This window comes from Trachurus japonicus, chromosome 1 (genome assembly GCF_045865225.1).
Source record: "Trachurus japonicus isolate A0001 chromosome 1, Traja_1.0".
Classification (NCBI taxonomy): Eukaryota; Metazoa; Chordata; class Actinopteri; order Carangiformes; family Carangidae; genus Trachurus; species Trachurus japonicus.
The window spans coordinates 22,998,655-23,019,265 of NC_140907.1; the positions used below are offsets into that span (position 1 = coordinate 22,998,655).

Here is a 20,611-nt window from a genome sequence, read left to right on the forward strand (position 1 = left end):
TTCCTTTGTTGGAGTGACTGTTTTGCCGCTGCACATGAAAATCAGAGAGTCAGTGCCTCTCATATCTACCAGCATCGGTTTTAAAATAGCACAAATTAATATGTATGAAAATAAAACTTTCATTGAAGTCCTTTGAATATGACCTGAGGCGCTTTCACTCAGCTTAAATTGAATGTGCCACACGGGGCAGTGCTATAGGAAGTAACTGAGAGTTTGACCATAGCAATTCAACTGGGTACTTAAAGCAGCTATAATCAATGAGTTTACAATTACAATGTATTAAGTGAGGATGACTGCTCATAGTGATGGACCTACTGTAAGGAAAATAATCATGTGCTCTCAGATAAGACAGAGTGAACATTGGACTGAATTTCACCAGCTGGATTCAGACACGAGTCCAAATAAATTGTATGTCTGTTCCGGATGTTTCACTAGGCAACAAGTTCATCACATCAATGCACAAACGGTACCAGTTTAAGGTTAATACATGATGTTTTCAGTCACTTACAAAACACAAAACAATATGCTTGGGAGAATAATTTGACTGTTATGGTTTCTCCACAAAAAGTTCAACTTATTAGTCAAAAATTCTACCATTCTTCAAAGAAATCAACAAATACATAAATCAATGACGGTCTCAGTGTGTGTGTACTAGAGTCTTAAAGTTTCAACACCACATCTGTGTAAACTGTATCTGACTACAGGTGGCTTCTAGATCAGTTCTACTGTGGCACACTCGATTTTAAACTGAGATTTAGGTGAGCGCAGAGAAACTTTCCCACCTCAGCAGATGAATGTGAAAACAGCTTGTGCAGAGTCGAGTCAAACTCTGCACAGTAAAACATCCAAATGAAGCAACAATACCACACACACAATATTATCATGTGCAGTACATACTAATATATATTAGACCTTTATATCTTTTGTAAGCATAACATTGACCTTGATGCACAGATTGTGTCCTTTTTTTTAGTATTTCAAAATGTAGGAGAATTTGTTTTGATCCTCTTAGTTTCTTCAAAATGTCCCATTACCCCAGCAGGGACACAAGGTGGCGCTGTTTTACTTGATATGGCCACATTCAAGAGGCACAAATCAGATTTGTGTATAAATGAGATGTTCCTTTGATCTTGGCTCTCTCACAAAAAATGTTGTTGACTTTTTGGACTAAAATTTAATTGTTACCTTTAGACATTTTGAGTTTTTCCAGAATTTTTCTTTTTTTTTTTGAACATTGAAATCATCTCAGTTGAACAGTTTAAATCATTATCATTGCAATACTGTACAGATGCAGCCCTGAGCATTGTGTGTTTTTGGACTTTAAATTATTGTTGAAAGTTGTTGTATTGAATGCATTTTACCTGCTTCATCTCACCAATAGGTGACACCACTGTCAGTTTTAATCTCCAAGGATGACACATGCAGGCTGTTACATCTGGCACTTCTAGCTCTGGTCTTTCCACCACACAAGTGATCACATGAGCCAATGGTGCCTTTTTATTTTTCCTTAAAAAAATCAAAACAAAAACAAAAAAACAAAAAACATGTTGAAACAGTTCAAATATGACCACTTGGGAAGCAAAATGCTCTACCAAGATGACAGTGACCCAAAATATGATAATAAAAAAAAGGAATTCATCAAGTAATACTAAAATAGAGCATTAAAATCAAAATGTTACAGAGATGCTTGCATGGAATAAACAACATGGCTAAAGACCACACTATTAGCTACCAGAGAGAAAAGACAAAGGTCCATTGCAATAAAAGAAAGACTGCCAAGTGCTGGGGTAAATATATATATCTGCTTCATTTGTCATGTTTTAGAACAATAAAATATAGGCCTCTGAGCTATCACTCTCGCCTTTGTCCTAATGTTGCCTGCAAAAATACCAAGAAAATTGACATATCCTGACAGTTTTAAAAAGTACACATACTGAGCATTATTTTACATCTGAGCAAGACTCGAGGTCACTATTTGTTACAAATAGTTATCAAAAGAAGCCTTAAGTTTTAATTTTCTGCAAGACGCTTCAACAAGAAAAATGGCTTTCCTGTGTCCAAAGCTTATTTTCATATAGACCACTATATAAAAAAAAAACAATATTAAAAAAAAAAAATCACTAAAATATACACCGAGAAATTGAAACAAGGGTTCAAGATACAAAAAAAGCATTCAAAATAAAATTCAGTCTAAAATGAAAAGCAAATCAAAATTGTTGATCCTTTTTTGCACCAACTGGTCAGCGACGAACTAAAATGGCGTCTTGAGGACGTTTCTTTAGACAAGATGAGATCCCTCCATCTTCCTTAGTGCAGTCTAAAAAGAGGTGTTTGGTCAGTCGGGCGAAACCCCAAATGGTCTCAAAAATCCAGTGAGAGAGCGAGAGAGAGAGAGAAAGGGTAGGGGGATATTCAGGGGGAAGTGAATGTCGGCCTAATAAACTATACAAAGGAACAGAGGTGACAAATAACTTACAATAACTTAGAAACAGGTGTTAGGGGGAGTTTGGGGCGGTGCAGGGAGGGGGGGGGGACAAGAAGTTTGTGCACACATCAAAATTGCTGCTGTTTTTCAGTGCAGTGCCTTGGATTGCAGTAAAGCTGATTCGTAAAGGAAACTGACAAAAAAAACCACAGACGTCAAAATTTGATGCTTTCAGGGGTTTTTCCGTGAGAGGACGTGTTTTTTTCGTGAGGGTGCTCCTACTTAATCATGATTGTCTTGGTTCAGTTCAGTGTCTCTACAGCAGGCGCCTTCAGGAAGGGAGTAGAGTCAAACAGTGAAGTGTTTTTTGGTGGTGGTGATGGTGGTGGTGGTGGTGGCATGTGACTGTGTTGGAGGAAAAGGGAGTAGGGGTTAGGTAGGGGAGGGAAGGGAGGAGAGGAGAGGAAGGTGGGGTGGGGGGTCCTCTGAGAACTGGAGGCTTCAGTTTGGAGATTTAAGGGTCTTCATGGAATCTAACAGGCCTCCATCTCTAGCAGAGGGCCCGTAGCTGCTGCCTTCGCTTTGCATGTGGAGAAATTGTTCCGTTTTCCTCCTGGAGACGAAGAAAAAGAGAAAAAGAAAAGAAAACAAAAAGGAGGGGGAAAAAAAACAAAAACAACACAGATGAGAACAAAAGACAAGACGATCAATCAACTGCACAAACTATGAAGTAACTGCATCTGTACACAAAAAAGGGAAAATCAGACAAGTTTTTCCATGGGAAACACATCAGCAGTCCTTACACTGAAAACACGGGGTCACATTCACGTCACATTAACCAAAACCAGACATATCAAGATGAATCAGAATGAGTCAAAAGTGTCTCAGCGTGCAAGCATGCCTCCCCACATCAGCAAGGGACAAATTACAAGCATTACCGTCTACATAATCAATCATTACTTTTTTTTTCTTTCTTTCTTTCTTTTTTTTTTGTTTGTTCTTAATGTTACAGCTGATTGAATGAAAGCCGCAGTGTCGAGCCAAGCGCTGAACTACAGAGGGGTTATAGGTCAGTGACAGGATGTGGGCTGGTCTGGCTTTGATCTAGTCCAACATGGGGGTTGCCGTGACCCAGCTGGCAATGCTACGCACTTGTGTGCCCTCCCCTGACTTGACTCATTCCTCCTCTCCCTCTCTGAAGGCGAGCACGCCTCGATTGTGTATAGCTTCTGGTTGACATTTAAAGGCTGCCGCTGCAGGTGGGCGATGGGAAAACAAGATGAGGAAATACTCTCGGCGCTGGAGGATCACCACGTTGACCCAGCACGGTTAAAACAAGCGTAGACGTCGTGGAGCAACCGTTGATAATTACACAAACCAAACTGCGAGTCCAGGTGCAGTGCAGGCGGATGCTGCAGCAGCGTACCTTACTGCTCAATCCCACTTCACAAGGACTCTCTCCCTAAAATTGGCCCCCGTTCCCGCCTGACAGGGAAATTGTTTGTCAAAGCTGCAAAAAGTGTTCTTTTCCCTCTCGTGATCCAGGATTGAGCTAACATAACAGAGTTAGCTTCAGTTATTGACAAGCCAAGGAGAGTTATTTTAGACCAGAGCGGCATCAAATAGAATCTGTGATCAAAGTGGGAGAGGCAGAGACAGAGGTGGATGGATGCCTCCTGCGACTAAAAAGATGGATGTTTTGTGAAGGCGAAAAAAGGAAAAGAAACGGTATTAGTTTGCCTCTCCCTTGTGGCAAAGCCAAGAGTGTGTTTTTGTAGGAGAGAAGTCAGCTGAGCCCTGCTGTTCGCTGCATCTTAACACTCCAAAGTCTTAGCGCACGCACACAAACACACACACACACACACACACCATCCTGCAGACTGCTTTACCACATGTGGATAAAAGGGAACAGGACAGAGGCCACCTTTCCCGAGGAGAGCTGACCCTGAGCTGCACGGAGCAGAAACTGAAAGGAACACAGCGCTCGGAGAGAAAGAGAGAGAGAGAGAGCCCCTGTCGCTTTTATTTACCTCCGCCGCCCTCCCTCTTTTCATCCCAGGATCTCAAAGCTGGGCCCGCACGCCCGGTACTGCACCCTGTTTCCTGGGGAGCATTTTTCCTTCCCCCACCACAGACATGAAAAGCGCTGGCCCTTCCTGCCTGGGGAAGAGGCCTGAGGGGCTGCGGGCAAGAAGTGTGTGTGTGTGTGTGTGTGTGTGTGTGTGTGTGTGTGTGTGTGTGTGTGTGTGTGTGTGTTTCAAAAAGAAGGGTTGGTGGTAACAGCAGGGATGTGTGCTTGCGTGGTGGTTGGTTGTAGGGGGCAGCAGGCCAGCGCTTCACAAGGTCCAGCCGACACAAACACTGGGATTCAGGAGCAACTTGACCCCTCCTCTCCTCTCCTCTCCTCTCCTCTCCCCTCACCTCCCTCCCTCCCTCCCTCCCTCCTTCCTCCCTCCCTCCTCCTCCTCCTCCCTCTACATTAGTGCTCAGGAATGCCGGCTGGAGTTTTTTTTTTTTTTTTTGCAGGAAATGAAACGCTCCTCTGTTCAGACGGCTAGCGAAGGTTTAGTCTTCCCCCTTCTCTCTCCCCCAATTCCTTTCCCTCTACGGGACGGAGGGAAGGAGGGAGGGAGAGAGAGAGAGAGAGAGAGAGAGGGAGGGAGAGTGAGGGAGAGGGGCGGGGGGGAAGGAGTCGGACAAGCTCTCGCCCAGCTTTTGAAGTGTGGGAGGTTAAGATAACTGGCACAGCCTCGCGTCTCAATCGCCGCTTTCACCTCCCAGGCCAAATCAAAGCGCCCGCAGCTGGGGCCCACCCGCCTTATAGCCCCTTAACCTCCAAACCCACGACCCACCCACCTCAACTCCCTCCCTCCCTCCCTCCCTCCCTCCCTCCCCTCCACCCTTACACGGAGAGCTCTGGGATTCTTTTGGTGCCATTAAAAAAGGAAAACACCGCCGACAAATTACTCTAAAAATAAGCCAAGTGGAGAGAGGTGTCTCCAGCTCAGGCTGAGGTGCAGACTTTACCATGGCAGAGAGAGGACGGGAGATTTGGAGGAGAGAAAGAGGGAGGGAAAGACTGATGGGAGAGGGAGAGCAACGCAAGTCTAGAAAGATCCGTCTTGAAGGATGACTCCTGTTTATTACAACTCGGGTCTTATTTTCATTGGTTCAGTCTTTATTCAGAAGTGGGAACATGATGACACTTCTAAAAAGGTCGTTTCAGGGTTTGTAAACAACCTGTCTGATTATCACACTGCACATATTTCTTGCCTCACTGGACTTCCTATGAGCAATCCCCGACCGTTATCAGATCGCAGCAAGTAAATTAAAACATCTAGTTACCTCTCCAGTTGAAATCAACTGGAAAGAGTCTCAAAAGTCTCACAAATAATCGAAGTTCCATTAACTGTTTATGTGCTGTTGTTTTTTTTGGAAAACGTTATTAAAATGCATATCACAAGTTCTCAAAGTCCAAAACAAGAAATGCTTTCCTTTTGTAAACAGTAGGAACTCCTCCACCCCTCCCAAAAAAAGAGATATTCAGAAACAAAACCAGTGGATGCTCAACAGTTTGCAACGCACCGACTTGTAATTCATTTTCTCTAGTACAATCGGCACCGAGTAACAAGAACCATGGTTGGGTTAATGTAACACTAAAGTGAAATACAAAGGGGCCGCGGGTTGAAGCTTTCAGTCAACCTGAGATGAAAGACGGTGCCAACCCTTTGTTACGTCAGGCTCTGAGGTCAGCGAACGCACCACGAGCTCTGGTGAAGGAAGTGTCCACACATTTAGATTAGAGTCTGCTGTGGTGACAAGTGTTGGCAGTGACCTTGGCCTGTGTCACACAGCTGGCTACGGTGACACCTTTTCAAAGCCCCCCCCCCCAATAAAACTGTGGCAGTGCTGCTCTTTAAGACAAGAGGAAAATAAAACAGGCAAGGCAATAAAAAAAAAGAAAAGAAAAACACCTGGAAGGCGAAGAAGGCGATGTCTTTTAAACGAAATGCTCTGCACTGTCAGCACTTCCTTCACCTCTGAGACATTCAACATAAAAGAAATCGCCACTTAGGAAATGCTTTGAAATTTTTAACATCCAATCAAAAGTGGGGCTCAGGGGGGCTCGAATCTTTACCACGGGGGCCATCAGCAACTAACAAGTCGGCCAGTAGGGGCTGAAACTAGAAAGGGTGAAGAGAGAGAGAGCAAGAGCAAGGAAAGACTGTTAAATGTTGGAGAGTAAAGGAAGGGTGGAGACTGGTTGTGGTCAAAAAGGGGGAAAGGGGAGGAGAGGGGAGGAGAAGGGAGGATGGGGTGGGGGGGGGCACCAAAAACCCCAAACCTCAGGCATGTGTGGGTGAGACTAGGGGAGCACAGGAGGGTGTGGGTAGGGGTGGGGGTGGGGGTTTGCCCACATCAATGGCGGCATCGCTGGGGGCCCGGGCAGCTGAAGTCTGGCCGTGTGCCCCCGCACAGCTCAGTCTGAGCCGCTGCAGGCTGGGGGGGGGGTGGGGGGGTGTCAGGAGGTGGGGGGGGGGGGTGGAGTGTGGTAGTGGTGGTGGTGGTTGCAGCACATTCAAAGAGCCTACACAATGACTGCTCCCTCTGCTGTGGTCTCACTTCAAAGGCTCCTCCGCCGCCACTCACATTCACCGTCAAGACGGAGGAGAAGGAGCAGGAAAAGGAGGAGCGAGGGAAAAGAGGCAGAAAATGATGAGTGAAAGATTGAAAAAAGAGAGAGAGAGAGAGAGAGAGAGAGAGAGAGAGAGAGAGAGCTGGGGATGAGGTTCTGCCTGCTTCAACAATGGCCAGACTGACTAGAGTAAAAATACAAATAAACACAGCTTCCTCCCTTCAAGCCCCACTGTTCTCTTCCTGTCTGTGCCCCCATGTTACCTGGAGGCCTTTCATTCAGAGATAGGCATCTCACGAGGGGAGGGGGGGGATTGTGTAAGGCCGTATATCTCCGCCTCTCCCAAAAAAAGAAAAAAAAACAGAAAAGGGGGGGATGCAATGCCTAAAGGAGCCACAGGGGTGAGGTGGAGGTGGAGTGGGACAGACGGGGAGAGAAAGGGAGGAAGTGAAGAAGACATGACAAAAAAAAAAAAACTAAGGCACTGGACCCTCATACTGTTACTGCAGCTGGCCAAACCACAACAAAACAGGCAAGTGACTCAATCAAAACAAATTTCAAGCTCCAGTCTAAACAATGGGAGCACTATGGCTGCATTTTCTCCCATGTAAACACAGACACTTAAGAGGGTTTTACCTTGGTATGAATGTTTTGGGTTTTTTTCTCAGGAGTGTGAAATAAGGGTGAGACAACCTTGTCAGGGTAAAAGATTTGTACTTCTGAGCTCAAACCGCAAATGTGTGCTTAAATTACATGGAGTTTGACATACTGCCACCCTCTGGAAGCCCGTATGCTAAGTGCTGAGAGGGTTATTTCTCCCTCACAGAGTGGGCTTTGTGGAGGTCAGGGCAGTGGGAGAACGGGAGGACTGTTGGGGTGAACGTTTCCGATTTTACATCCTCCCCACAGAAACATTAGCCGGGGCGTCGCTCTGATTTTAGCCCAAATTTCTTTCCTCCATGTTCCCACCAATAACTTTTAAAACAAGTACAGTTTTAAAAACATCCTCTCATCTCCTGTTCGCTGCTCAGAGCGAGACCCAGAGTCAGTTTTTGCGTGATCCGGATTCCTTCCCCAATTATCCCAGGTCACTAATAAGGCGGGGTGTGGAGGCACTGGGCTGTGCCGCAAGTGGCCTGGAGGCTCGGTGCCAAATTGAAACGACTCGGGAAATAGAGGCAGGCGCTGAATCTTGCCTAATTGCAGCTGGGGTTCGTGTGTGTGTGTGTGTGTGTGTGTGTGTGTGTGTGGCTGGCTGCTCACGTGTGTGAAATGCACAGAGAGTGATGAGGGTCTGAGAGAGAGCGAGACGATGAGAGGCATCAAATAAAGAGAGAGAAGAGGGGAAAGAAATGAGGGATGGAGACTGAAGGATGAGTGGCAGTCGAGTGAGATCGGGTAAACTCAGAACCTCCCGAGAATGAGGGATTTTCTTCTGGCCCTTTTCTTGCTCTCCCTTTTCCCCCCTCCTCCCTCTCTCTCTCTCTCTCTCTCTCTCTCTCTCTTTCCCTAACATACTCGCTCCCCTCCTCGCTCATCAAAGTCTTTTGACAGCTGACTTCTGGCTGCACACATCAGAGGGAGCAGAGCCGGGGCAAGGCTGAGACAGAGAGAGGAGAGGAGAGAGAGTAGCCACCACCACCAAAGCTCCTGCTTCAACAACACTTTCTTTCATGTTTCTGCATCAGGACATGTGGTTAGAAAATGACCCCCGATGCACCCACCAAGTATCCAGTTTTGTGTTGTTTTTAAATTAAGCCAAGATATTCTAGATCATGTGATAAAAAACAAATAAAAAATGCAACCCCTGGTACAAGCATATGGGCAAACTGACTCGTAAAGACGTCCGTGTTGCATGTCGACAAAAGAGCACCTTCATAAAAAGTCTGGGCAGGGATGACTCACATGCAGTTTTATGGTAGTTTGCCGTTGTTTGCAACTCCGCCAGCAAAAAAAAAAATTAAAAAGCCACCTTTGTTTAGGAGTGTCTCCCCCCTGTGAAAAAAATGCGCAGTGGCTGGAACGGAAGAAAGCCTCGAGGGCATGTATGTGTCTCGGCCAGATAACTATCTCAAAGGCTGTGAATCAGTGGGCTTAGTCAGACAAAAGGCTAACAGTGCAAGAAGAAGCAAGAGAGGGAGAAGCCAAAAAAGAACGAGTGAGGAGAGGAGGAGCAGGAGTGCACATTTCAAGTCAGAGTGAGGAGGGGAAAGGGGGTGAGGACGGTGTGATGAAGGGGAGAGAGAGAAGGAAACCCTAATTTTACAATGTCAGAGTAATGACTTCTCAGAGTGCTGTTCCACTGTGGTGAGAGCCAGCTGTGTGGCGGGCCCAGTGTTTGACATGCTAAAGATAACAAAAGGGAACCAACGTCAAGCCATAAAAAACACTGCTCCACCACTCAACTCCTGGTTTGCCTCACAGGCAGAAAAAACTAAGCAGCAGCCATAAAATATGTTAATATGAAAATGTATTAAGTCAATTTTCCCCTCCATAAAAACCTACCTAGACTGAAGCATTTCATTTTGTTATGCTGAATATTCTTCATTATGACTGTGCAAGAGCTAAAAATAAAAATCTAATGTTCACTGTATGTTTGAACTGCTCGCTCTAAAAAGAAAAGGTGTTCAAATTTGTGTCTCCAGAATTAACTCATTAACAGATTTTCCTTCCAGATTTTTTTTTTCTCCATACAGGGGTTAGAAACAGATGGGGTAGAGGCTGGGGCAGATGAAAAGAAACAGACAAACGAGTTCATTTAAAAGATGTTTTTTGGCGAATACACCAAGCTAACCTCAATCCAGCTCTTTGGGATCTGCATAAATTGAGGGCTTGGGGAGTTGTGGCAGTATCCTTGGTATTATGCATATTAGTTTAAGGCTGTCACTGAGAATCAGCAAGGGTGTCCATCCCACTGCGGCTAGGCGCTGCTAATTATTGGATCAGAGATAAAGTGCTTTTTAGCGCTCGCTCTCTGCGCGCTTTGAAAAACTGGCTGTGGTGAAAAGAAAGAAAAAAAAAAACGAGAAAAGAAAAGCTGCCCAATTTTGGGTTCAGGGAGAGCCACTGGGTCAGGAATCGATCAAGTGAAAACCTTTGTCTGGTTGGGGCGATTTTGACGTAAGACCAGATTTGTCACATCTGCCGGGCTTTTTTCTGCTGCCGAAAGGGAGCGGAATAACAGGATGCTACCAGACTCACTGGGAGGGAGAGGCAGAGAGAGAGAGAGAGAGAGAGAGAGAGAGGGAGAGAGAGAGATCCAGAGAGAGTAAAGAAGATTGAAAGAGGGGGGAAAATAGACTTGCCTTCGCCACACATTGAGGAAAGTTAATCCTTTCAACAGAAATAAATAAATAAATAAAAAAAGGGGGACAGGTGACACTTCGGAGAGGGTTTGACAGGTCACATGAATCAATATGTCTCTACATATCTTTCACATGTTAAGAGAAAAAAAGACGACCACAGGAGTTCCTTTGTTATGAAAGCATTATAGACACCCTGAAACCCCAGATACCATGAAATCGTATTAAGGTATAGCATCTCATTAAGTTCCTGCCAAACAAGCTGCCGCGTCCCGTTCTGCTGCTCAGAGATGCAGAGGGAGACAACACATGTAGTCCATATGGAGCTGGGCTGGGCTGACATCCTAGCCTCCACCAGCAGTAAAAAAAAAAAAAAAAATGTTGTGGGCTTGCTTAACTGCTTTCAGATGTATTATTTAGTAAACACTGAGTGGATGAGCTGTCTGATTTATTAAGCAATGTTTTTCAAAACCACTTTTTTTGGACATCTTTTAATGCATGATGGAATAAAAAAAATTAAAATAAAATTTAAAAAAGCCAGCAAAACTGCTGACACAACATCTGACCATTCATCCAAGCACAAAACATTGAATTGACCAGTTCAGCACACACACACAAATACACACGAACATGCAGAGAATCCAATGCCTATTGTGCTGAGGCCATTGAGCAAACTCCACACACAAAGCACAATCCCTCTTCAAGCCTCAACACCGCTGACACAATGACTGTGGCGAGGTTAGGGTGGACCTTTTTAGGATTAGTCTGTGAGTACATACTCTCAAATCAGTGTTTAGCAGTTTTAAAAAGACTTGACATATACTGAACTGGACCAGACAGGAAGCGGATAGAGGGGTTGTCTTACCATTTTCTCAGATGTACGCCGTTTTCATTCTCTGGCCTGTACCTGCAGAAAATTGCATCTTTTTTTAAAAATAGTTTGTTTTTGTTTTTTTGAGGTACAGTATCTGGACGACACAGATGTTTACCGTCCATTTGGCCTGCACAGTGTACAGACCCAGAAAAAAAAGGAGGAAGAAAAGCTTGACATTTTTACTTAAGGTGTAACTCTCAATGGATTATACTTCCAGTGCTAAGAGGAAGCTCAAAACCGCAGCTAAACAAGGTCAGCAGAAAGACATACTGAAGTGCAGCAAGCAAACAAATAGTGCAAAAAGCCCAGAACCGGTAAGTAGTCGTATAGAATGGACAGACTAATCCCAAAGTAGGTGTAATATATGAGGACAGGGATGAGAGAGAGGCCAGGGACAGATGAATGAAGGGATGTATATGAAGAAAGTCTTTGAGGAAAAAGTGTGCTGAAGCCAGAGTAAGGATAGAAGGTGACATAAGTCTGACATTAGTGTATACCTCGATGTGCCAATGTCTACTGGGAGATTAGTGCTTTTATACAGTGTGTGCATTAGTAAGAAAGATGACGTGTACTCTAGGGGGAAGATGGTGTAAGTCACAACCTCAAGATGCAACAGACAAGAAGAAGGAGAAGAAAAAAAGAAGAGCGAGTAGAAACTGCAGTGGCTGTTTCTTACCTGTGGCCGTTTCCTGCATCTTCTCCCTCTTCCGCTTCTTCTTCTTTCCCTAAAAAATATACAGAGGAACACATAAAGTGTGGCTCCAGCACTCACGCTCACTAGACCACTCTGATATCCTGCTGCTGACTGCCATGTTCACTCATCCCCTGCTGGGCATCTGACCAGCATCCCTCGGACTCCGGACTCGCACCGCAAACTGCCACGCTGAGAGGGACGGATCAACCAGAGAGTTCGGTTTGATAGGAGTCTTAAGTGCTCTACCTGCTCTCGACTGGTTTTAAATGGTTTACTTTATGTCATTTTTAGGCCCTTTTTTGTGTGTGTGTGTGTGTGTGTGACCATCCCTGCGGTAGTTTATTCCACCGATGTGACCAGCCTGTGTCAGATTTCCACTACCTTTGAAGTCCCTCTAATGACAAACATTAACATGAAGTGCAATTAAAAATGCTCAGTGTAATTAGGCTAGTCTAACTCAATGGCTGTGAAGAGCACCACTCGTTTTCCAGCGAGGTGGTGGGAGTTTGTAAGGATTTATAGCTTATGCTAAATCCCCAGGGGGGAGACTATAGGTATAGATAGCAGCGTCGAGTCGTTCCTAGTCAAATATGAGCAGCACTTTGGTTTCCTGCTGCAAAGTCTGCTAATCCACTTATTCATGAGCTAATCTGCCTTCTACTGCTGCGGCAGACAGGGGAGAAGAGAGACTAAGTGAGAGTGGGTGAGAGAAAGGATGAGAGAGGGGGTACACAGCAAAACTGTGAATGCTACACGCTCTCAATGCCAGTGCGTTACCTATTTCGGGTGTCTCCAGGCATGATATGCTGCCTGTATACAGCTGAGGGAGGGGTCACAGAGCGGTGCTCGCAGGGAGACAAAATTCATTTGTGAGAAATGTTTTTGCATTAAACATATAATTTCCCTTTATCTTTCCAGCATGCCAAGTAGAAAAGCAATTCCTCTACTCTTTTTCTCCCCCCCTCTCTTACCCGTCAAATGTGTTTGTACTAACAAAGCTGGGAATGAAACGGGAACTGGGCTAAGTGTCACTGGCTGATGTAGTGTATCTTTAACTGCGCTGTGCTGCACTGGGAGCAGAGCTGCGAAACTGTCTCTCTCTCTCTCTCTCTCTCAGCGAGGCATTTTGGCAGTGGAGGCAGTGGAGGCAGAAAGGGGGAGGGATGCTGCCGGTGTCCGAGGGGAGGCAGATAAACACCACAAAGCACTTTGGTGGTGGAGTGAATGTGAGTGCCGGAGCCACACTTTTTAAATAAAGGCTGGTGCTCTCTCTCTCTCACAAATTCATACACACCACATACTCAAAAGACTGATTTTGACAACTTCCAGCCACACGCACAGACAGACACACATACACATACACATACACATACACACACATATACACAGCGATAGACACCACAAGAAACAAACTGCATCTTAAATCCAGATGAACCTCCCACATTCACAAACAAAAATGGGCAGCTGGAGGAGCAAAGGTTGCTGCTGCTGAACGCTGTATGTGCGATCCAGCCCACACAACTCAGTCTAACTGTTGCTTTCTACATCCAAAGCTCCACGCCCGATATGGAACATCAAAGACTAGCATAACCATTACCAGGCAATTTTCACTCACTGTGGCAATAATAATGTCCATGATACTACAATCCATTTTAGTGTGGATGGTAATATAGCAGTGAATCACAGTGTTATGAATTACACATTAGGCTGAAACAAAGGGGTCTACAAATGGACCCTATTAGCATGGAGCGTACTAGTGTGAATTAGCGTGTGTGTGTGATTACTGTGTGCCATTTAAAGAACATGTCATGCACCACCGACATAAACAAACAACAGGAACCAACAAACACACGCAGGCGCACCTCTGCCAATCTGTTCTGTTGATACTTACATAATTGTCTCGAGCGGACCAGCCTGGGTAGAGCTGCATGTGGAGCTGCCGTTCCTTGCGGGCTAACTCATAATACTTAGCTTGCTCTTCCCGAGATAAAGCATGCCACTGTTTCAGTACAAAGGAGATTAAGGGGGAAAAAAATAGCATACAGTCAATTACTGGCATGCACTTGCATGTTCCCTGCATAGAGATGTGTGCTGGTGTTTTGGTAAAGGCAAAAAAAAAAATCCTTTTTAACTTCCAAAGGTTTGGTTGAAAAAAGAAAAGAAAAAGAAACAGGGGAGGGGGGGATAAAAGAGAGACAAAGAAGAGAGGGAAACATGATGAAGAGATTAACATGCGCAAGAGTCAGAGAGGGAGAGAAGAGAAGGGGAAAAACTTTGATTTCATATCAAAACACTGGTTCCAATTTAGCAGCGCTTTTTATTCAAACTATGTCAGCGAGCAATTACCCTATGCAGGCCACAAACTAGGCTTTGCTGTGGCTGGCTGCCTCAACCGCTAGGCCTATTCGTTAAGGCTTTTAACATGGCTCTGTGGTTCCTCTCTTTTCCCAATCCTCAAAAGGAACAAATTTTGTCATTTACAACCGTGCCATTATCCCGGCATATTTTATTAAAGCCAATTTGATTAAATGTCACTTAGATAAGCAAGAGTTGTATCTGTGTCGCTGAGAGGGAAGTAATTGGCTGGGGCAATCATTACGACAATAATCACAACTAGTTCATAAAACGGCTGTATGTTAATAGTGAGGAATCTTTGTCCTTTTTTTTTTTTTAAACTAATTGGGGTTTGGAAAGTCCGTCCATGCAGCCTCACGGCTTGAACTGTGATCTCTTGGTGATTTAAGCCAATCCGCAAAAGATAAATTAGAGCAAAAAGGGGGAGAAGGGGACCGTTGTGTCAGAGCGCGCTGCCTATGTGACCTACCCTTCGTCCCAGGATCTGATTGATGGCAGCGCTCTCCTTCAGCGTGCACTCGGCGACCACATTCGCACGCATCTCTTTCATGTAGAGCATGAAGGCGTTTAGCGGCTTCTTGATGTGCGGTCTTTTGGGCTCCTGCTCCTTTCTCTGTTCGTGTTGGGGTTTCCTGTGACCAAAAAGAAACAAAAAGAGGGGAAGAAAATGACATGGGTGGGTGGGTGAGTGGGGGGAATATGAGGAAGAAACAAAATAGTTTGAAAATGAGAAAAATGAAAAAAAAAAAAAAAAAGAGAAAAGCTAAAGAAGAGGGAAATTGCGGTGCCGCAGTGGCGACAAAAGCAGCGAGGGTCTGGTTGCTCTTAGCCAATGGTGAGGCAGCGTGAGAGGGGTTGCCACGCCATGGGCCCCTTCCCTCTTTAATCATGTGCAGTTGTACAGTTGCAGCCCTTCATGCGGAGAGATTACTTCACCAGTAATGGCAACCAAACCTCTTCTTGTCCACAGCACATTGCCAATCGCTTAAAACCAAATGCTCAAACTCACACACTCAAAAAAAAAAAAAAAAGACTTGACTCCTCCGCTCCTGACTTACTTTCTAACAATCTTTTTGATTCCAACACAGACTTGGTGCGATGGAGGATGGCCATGAATAATGGAAATATCAGTGATAACCACTTCAGGGCGCTCGCAGCACTTCCCACTGCACACACTGGGGCTGTGAATTCAGTTCATCCGAGCACTAATCTAGGACCTGTATCTGTTGCTGGCTAAGTGTGTTGTGATCCCTGAGGCCAAATGAAGCATAGGCCTGTTATCAGTAGAGCACGGGCCCTCGCTGCCTATCTGCTCACATCAAGGGAAAGAGAACAAGGCTCTGACAGAGGGTTTGTTCAGCTATGGCCTACTGTAGTGGTGGAGTGCACAAATACCTGGAAGTATGTCATCTCAGAAAAAAACTGCTGATAGAGAGGTGAGGGGAGAGTGCTTTAAAAAAAAAAAAGTGTGAGAAGAGAGTGTCTGATGATTTTGTGTTTGCACGACTCACATGTGCATGATGTCTGTTTCATGCGGTGGCTCGTGTTTGACCTGTGGGTTGACGATGGCCGGGTGGGGGATCCCTGTGGCGTGGGGACCTGGGGGGCCAGGCACCATGTGGTGTGAGAACCTGCAAAAACAGCAGACGACATGCACTGTAATTAACCAAGACGGGACAAAGGAAGGTGTAAAGCACGGAGGAGAAGGCTCCGCTAAAGTGTGAAAACAAAGTGACAGCAGGAAGACAAGGACACAAAATCATAATGTTCAATGCTCAATATTTACAAAGACACTTTTTTGGCTGACAGAGAGGCTCATGGGAACAGGGTCACTGACAAGAGCTCTTGTCTGCAGTTCTTCTGGCTCTGGATCTTTTTATAGCAGCGATTTCATCAGCCTCTTCCTTGCAGTATTAAAGCGGGGTAGTGGAGTAAAGCTTTAATGTCCCTCAGGGCCAGTCTGGCTTACAGGCAGCAGTCAATAATAATTATAATAATATTATCCTGGACCAAGTGAAAGTGATCACACACATCCTACATTCCAGATGTTAAGACAGTCATATCAGCAATTACTTAGTTTAGATACAAAACTAAATTCTTGTTTGTATTTTGGACATTTCTTTAATCATTGCTTCTTTCCTGACTGTAAAGTCATTCAAACCTCTAAAATGTTTCAACTGTTTATGACTTACATGAAATACAGGCTGTGATGAGCTGTCAAGAGCCTCGTATATACTGTATATAAAAAAAAAGGTTGGCAAACATTGGTTTATATGATAATATGGGGAATTTCATGAGCGTTGTGCACTCTGCTCTATTGTGAATCTAAAGCTCCAAGGACTGAATACTAACTTAGAAGTCCAGGTACTTCCAAGTTTCCATGAGTTGTGCTCATGTTTGGCCTCTCGCTGCACCTCAAGAACTATGAAGTTCAGGCGAAATAGGTGGAAGTGACAGGGAAACGTACTGTGGTCTTTCTTCCTTTTTTATTAAAATTCGATTTGAAGTCATTCAAGGTTCTTCAAAACTCCTTTTTTTTAAAAAAACATACAGCTCTACAACACATGAGAGAATCTTTGGATGTGCTTTTCAGCCGTTGTCACGTCTTAATCTCATCTTGTCATCAGACCAGAGGGTGCAAGAAGTCAGTATCTCCATTTTCCATTTCGTTCCACTTGTTTCACCACTACTCACTCCATCGCGTTGTGGCCAAGTTTCAATTGCTGGTTGCTGATTTTTGTTTTGTTTTGTTTTGTTATATAAAGAAAAGATGAGAGTACAAACTATGACCAAGACCCCAAATCAGAAGAGTTCCTCATAAAGAAAAGAAGGTAGGAAAGTGGGAAAGTTTAGGATAAGTTCCTAAATCAAAATGGGTTTTAACATATTGTAGGTATTCAGCTGAAGAGGAAAGCAGGAGGAGACCGTCTGGGCCTCAACCATTGCCTGATCTTGCACCTTACATCTGGCTTCACTCAGTGTATGCCTGAAAAGCCCTGTCTTTGCAAACATCACACAGAAATAGACGGTGAGGAAGTAGAAGGAAAGAAGGTAAGACATGTTGGGAAAGGAGAGAAAAAAATGGCACAGGAAATGGAAGTGACAAGGATGCAGTCAGAGAAGGCAGAGAGAACACAAGTAAAAAGATCCCTTAAAAAAATACTTTGCAAACATGAAGTGAAGCTCAGACAGAGAGAGAGAGAGAGAAGTGCTTCCAGAAAACCTTTGATGGGGTGGGGTGGGGTGGGGTGGGGGGGTTAAGCAGCCATATGGTTATGCGGGGGCACGTATGCGGTGATGTGTTTGACATGTGCTGGGCACACAAGAGGAGCGGTGTGGCTGAAGCCGCAGCAGCGCAGCAGGAAACAGCCAGCGGCAGACCTCCCTGTGAAGGCTGCTGCTGCTGCTGCTGCTGCTGCTGCTGCTGCAGGCCGGCTTCCCTCCGCTCAGCACACACACTGCTACTACTAGTGTCAGTGTGCATCTGATGTGAAGAGACAGGACGGTAATTGCTCCCTGTTTACACGAATCAACCATGCATGTTTTTGTTTTTACTTGCTGTCTGCGACTCACCATCCCAGCGGTGGCGTGATCTGCCCGACTCCTCCAGGAGATAAGGAGTAGAAGTTGGTCATGTCTGGTCCGGGGTGATGCCTCTGCATTCCTAAGAAAAAAGACACACACACTGTTAGATACTGCAGGAACAAGTCAAACACAGGGCATGGTAGCATGTTGATACTTTTTCAGCACAAACCAAGACGTGCCCATCATCTTCCTTTCAGAGTTTCCTGGCAAGTTTCAAATGTTGACATCAAACGCTTTATTGGATCATGTTTAATATTCTTTGGTCGGACATGTTCTGATTTAGCTCATAACTTTGTTTTAATTAAATAATGTGGTATTTTATTTCACCCTCATGTGCAGCTGATTGTAATAAGACGACATTTAACATTGCTGCTTTTTTAATGACCAAAAAACTGTTGAGAAAAGTCACGGTCACATTCCTCGGAGCACTGGTACCAGATCTGTGGTCAGTGCTGGTCGACGACGGCCTTTTGTTTTTGCACTGGAGTCTCATCAGCGAGAAAAAAAGCTGGACTGTTGCATGTTTTTCACTGATGAATAGTGTCTGAACATTCATTCCTAACCTGGGAAGTTACAGTTTGACAGAAATAAAATAACTCTTAGCTCACGGTTTACTCGTAAGCTTTTTTTCCAAAACTGCTTGGTCCGTGACCTCTAAGCACTTGTTTGAAAAACTCATCATCACTCATTTCCACCTCCACCTTTTCTCCCCCATCCTGCTCCTGCTCTCCTACAGACACACGTCGGGGCTTGAACATGCGTCTCTTGACCTCATCTTATCAACCGGTAGAGAAAAGGATCATATTTTCTCTGCTTAGCTCGATTCCTTCCAGTGTGTTACAGCGTCTTTAAGCTGGTTAATTGAAGCTTCCTCTTTGTGGCAGAGGCTGCAGCTCTCCCTGTAGACACGGGATTGACTTGGACTAACTGTCGGTGGATCTTCAGGACTAAGCTGCTCCATCTCCAGCTCTCCCCGGCTCCGACTGGGTTTCAAGGTCGAGGGGTCTTCTTTTTTGTAAGGAGACTTAACGAGACTGCAGGATGAAGTGGAAATCTAACTAAAATCTACGTTGGCCCAGGTCTTAATGCGTTACACCTTTTTGTTTTTCATTTTGGTTTAAGTAATAACACGATTTAAAGTCTGCAGATATCAAGTAATATACCGTTCATACACATTCAAGTGGAATGTGCCTACAGTACATGTGTGCTCAAACATACACACACTCGCAAAGAAAAAAAGAGGGCAAATGCCTCCAGATTAGCACCATCTTCTAATCCCTGCTGGAGCCAGCCTTTTCTCCCTCGCCTCTATCCTTTTTCTCCCTCTTTCTCTCTCCAGGCTGTGGTCTGAAGGGGCCTCCCTCCTGAGAGACAGGGCGAACGGGGGGCTTATATCTCCAAAGCCAATGTTGCAACGCTGGATTCACAGCGCGCGCAGCACTACCCCCTGCCCACTAATCCACCACCGAACACTCCTTAGGGCCCTCCTGAGGGCAGGAGGGAAGGATGCATAGGGGTGAGGCAGCGAGGGAGGAGAGGAGAGACCCAGCGTGTTAACCTTGTCACTCACATCCCTAAGGTGCCTAATTACTCACCCCCACCCACACCCCCCACCCCTTCTCTTTCACACGTTCCTGTTGACACCCAAACAGTGCTTCACACTTGCATTTCCTCTTGAAAACAAGCAACACCGACACGATTTTCATTGTAAACCCCTGGAAATAATCTGTATTCAAATTAGCGCTCACATATCATGCTTTTTTTTTTTAAAAAGAGAAAATACAATATAAAAAAGGTTTAACTGTAAAATGTTCAAAGCCACCCCCCCCACCCCTCCCACCCCACACACACACACACACCCTCAACCTTCCATCCTACATTGCGGCCCTGTGCATATTAGAGCTCATAATGAGAAAATCCATGATTGTTTTTCATAATTAACGAGCAGATCAAAGTCTGAGCCCACTAAGGAAGGCAGAGCATCAACTGGTCGATATGATAGAGAGAGAGAGATAGAGAGAGAGAGGGAGAGAGAGAGAGAGAGAGAGACAGCAAGAAAGAGAATAAGAGAGGATTCGTTTTAAGCATTTTCAGCTTAGCTCTGCTGGTATACACACACACATGAATATGCCTGGGGAAATCATTGGCAGCTAATTCTGCAACTGGATCGCTTGGACATGGATTTCTTTTGGGCGTCTGAGTGCAAAGATCAAATATAGTAAGAAGAAAAGTCCTCCAGGGGTCCAAACTGCTCTGCTGTGTTTGTCAGAAACTGAGTGGATCTCTACGGACCGACACAAAGAGTCAAGTGGAAGTAGTAGCAGTATTACCTCATAAATTGTAGTACATGACAACAAGTTTCTGAAATCTAACGCATGCATGTGCGCATGGTGTAGCTACTGCTCAGTTCCATGTCAACACAATTCTTTCTTGCTTCCATTTGAAAAAAAAAAAAAAAAACTCCAAAAAAACGTGTCTGGCGCATGATTCCTCTGACATATGTGGAGCACAATTTCTTTATATGTCTCACTCCCTTCATCTCACTAAGCTGTGTACTCTTGTGCTCAGTTCTATTTTGTTATTTATAGCTGATCCCTTAGAACCTCCCAGCGTCATCATCATCTTCATCATCGCCTACATCCTGTCTGATTCCTCCCCTCCTTTTCAACTTGCAGCCGCAGGAGCAGAAAAAGCTGCGAAAGGAGGGAGGAAAAGGAAAAGAGAGAGAGAAAAAAAAAAA

The 20,611-nt window shown here is 44.9% G+C and overlaps 1 protein-coding gene across 3 annotated transcripts in view; it reads right to left on the reverse strand.

Annotated features, from left to right (window-relative positions):
* Positions 1-1,474: 1,474 nt before the first annotated feature.
* Positions 1,475-20,611, reverse strand: part of lef1 (lymphoid enhancer-binding factor 1) — a 45,001-nt gene continuing 25,864 nt past the window's right edge. Inside the window, exons 5-11 of one of the 3 annotated variants that reach the window (XM_085780690.1) lie at positions 17,860-17,950; positions 15,798-15,917; positions 14,756-14,918; positions 13,823-13,930; positions 11,914-11,962; positions 11,229-11,270; positions 1,475-3,038 (exon numbers count right to left, since the gene is read on the reverse strand). In XM_085780690.1, coding sequence (XP_085636816.1) covers positions 11,236-11,270; positions 11,914-11,962; positions 13,823-13,930; positions 14,756-14,918; positions 15,798-15,917; positions 17,860-17,950 — 566 coding nt within the window. In that variant the 3' untranslated portion in view covers positions 1,475-3,038; positions 11,229-11,235. The remainder of the gene's footprint in view (positions 3,039-11,228; positions 11,271-11,913; positions 11,963-13,822; positions 13,931-14,755; positions 14,919-15,797; positions 15,918-17,859; positions 17,951-20,611) is intronic. The other 2 variants (XM_085780706.1, XM_085780698.1) reach the window with 2 other exon arrangements.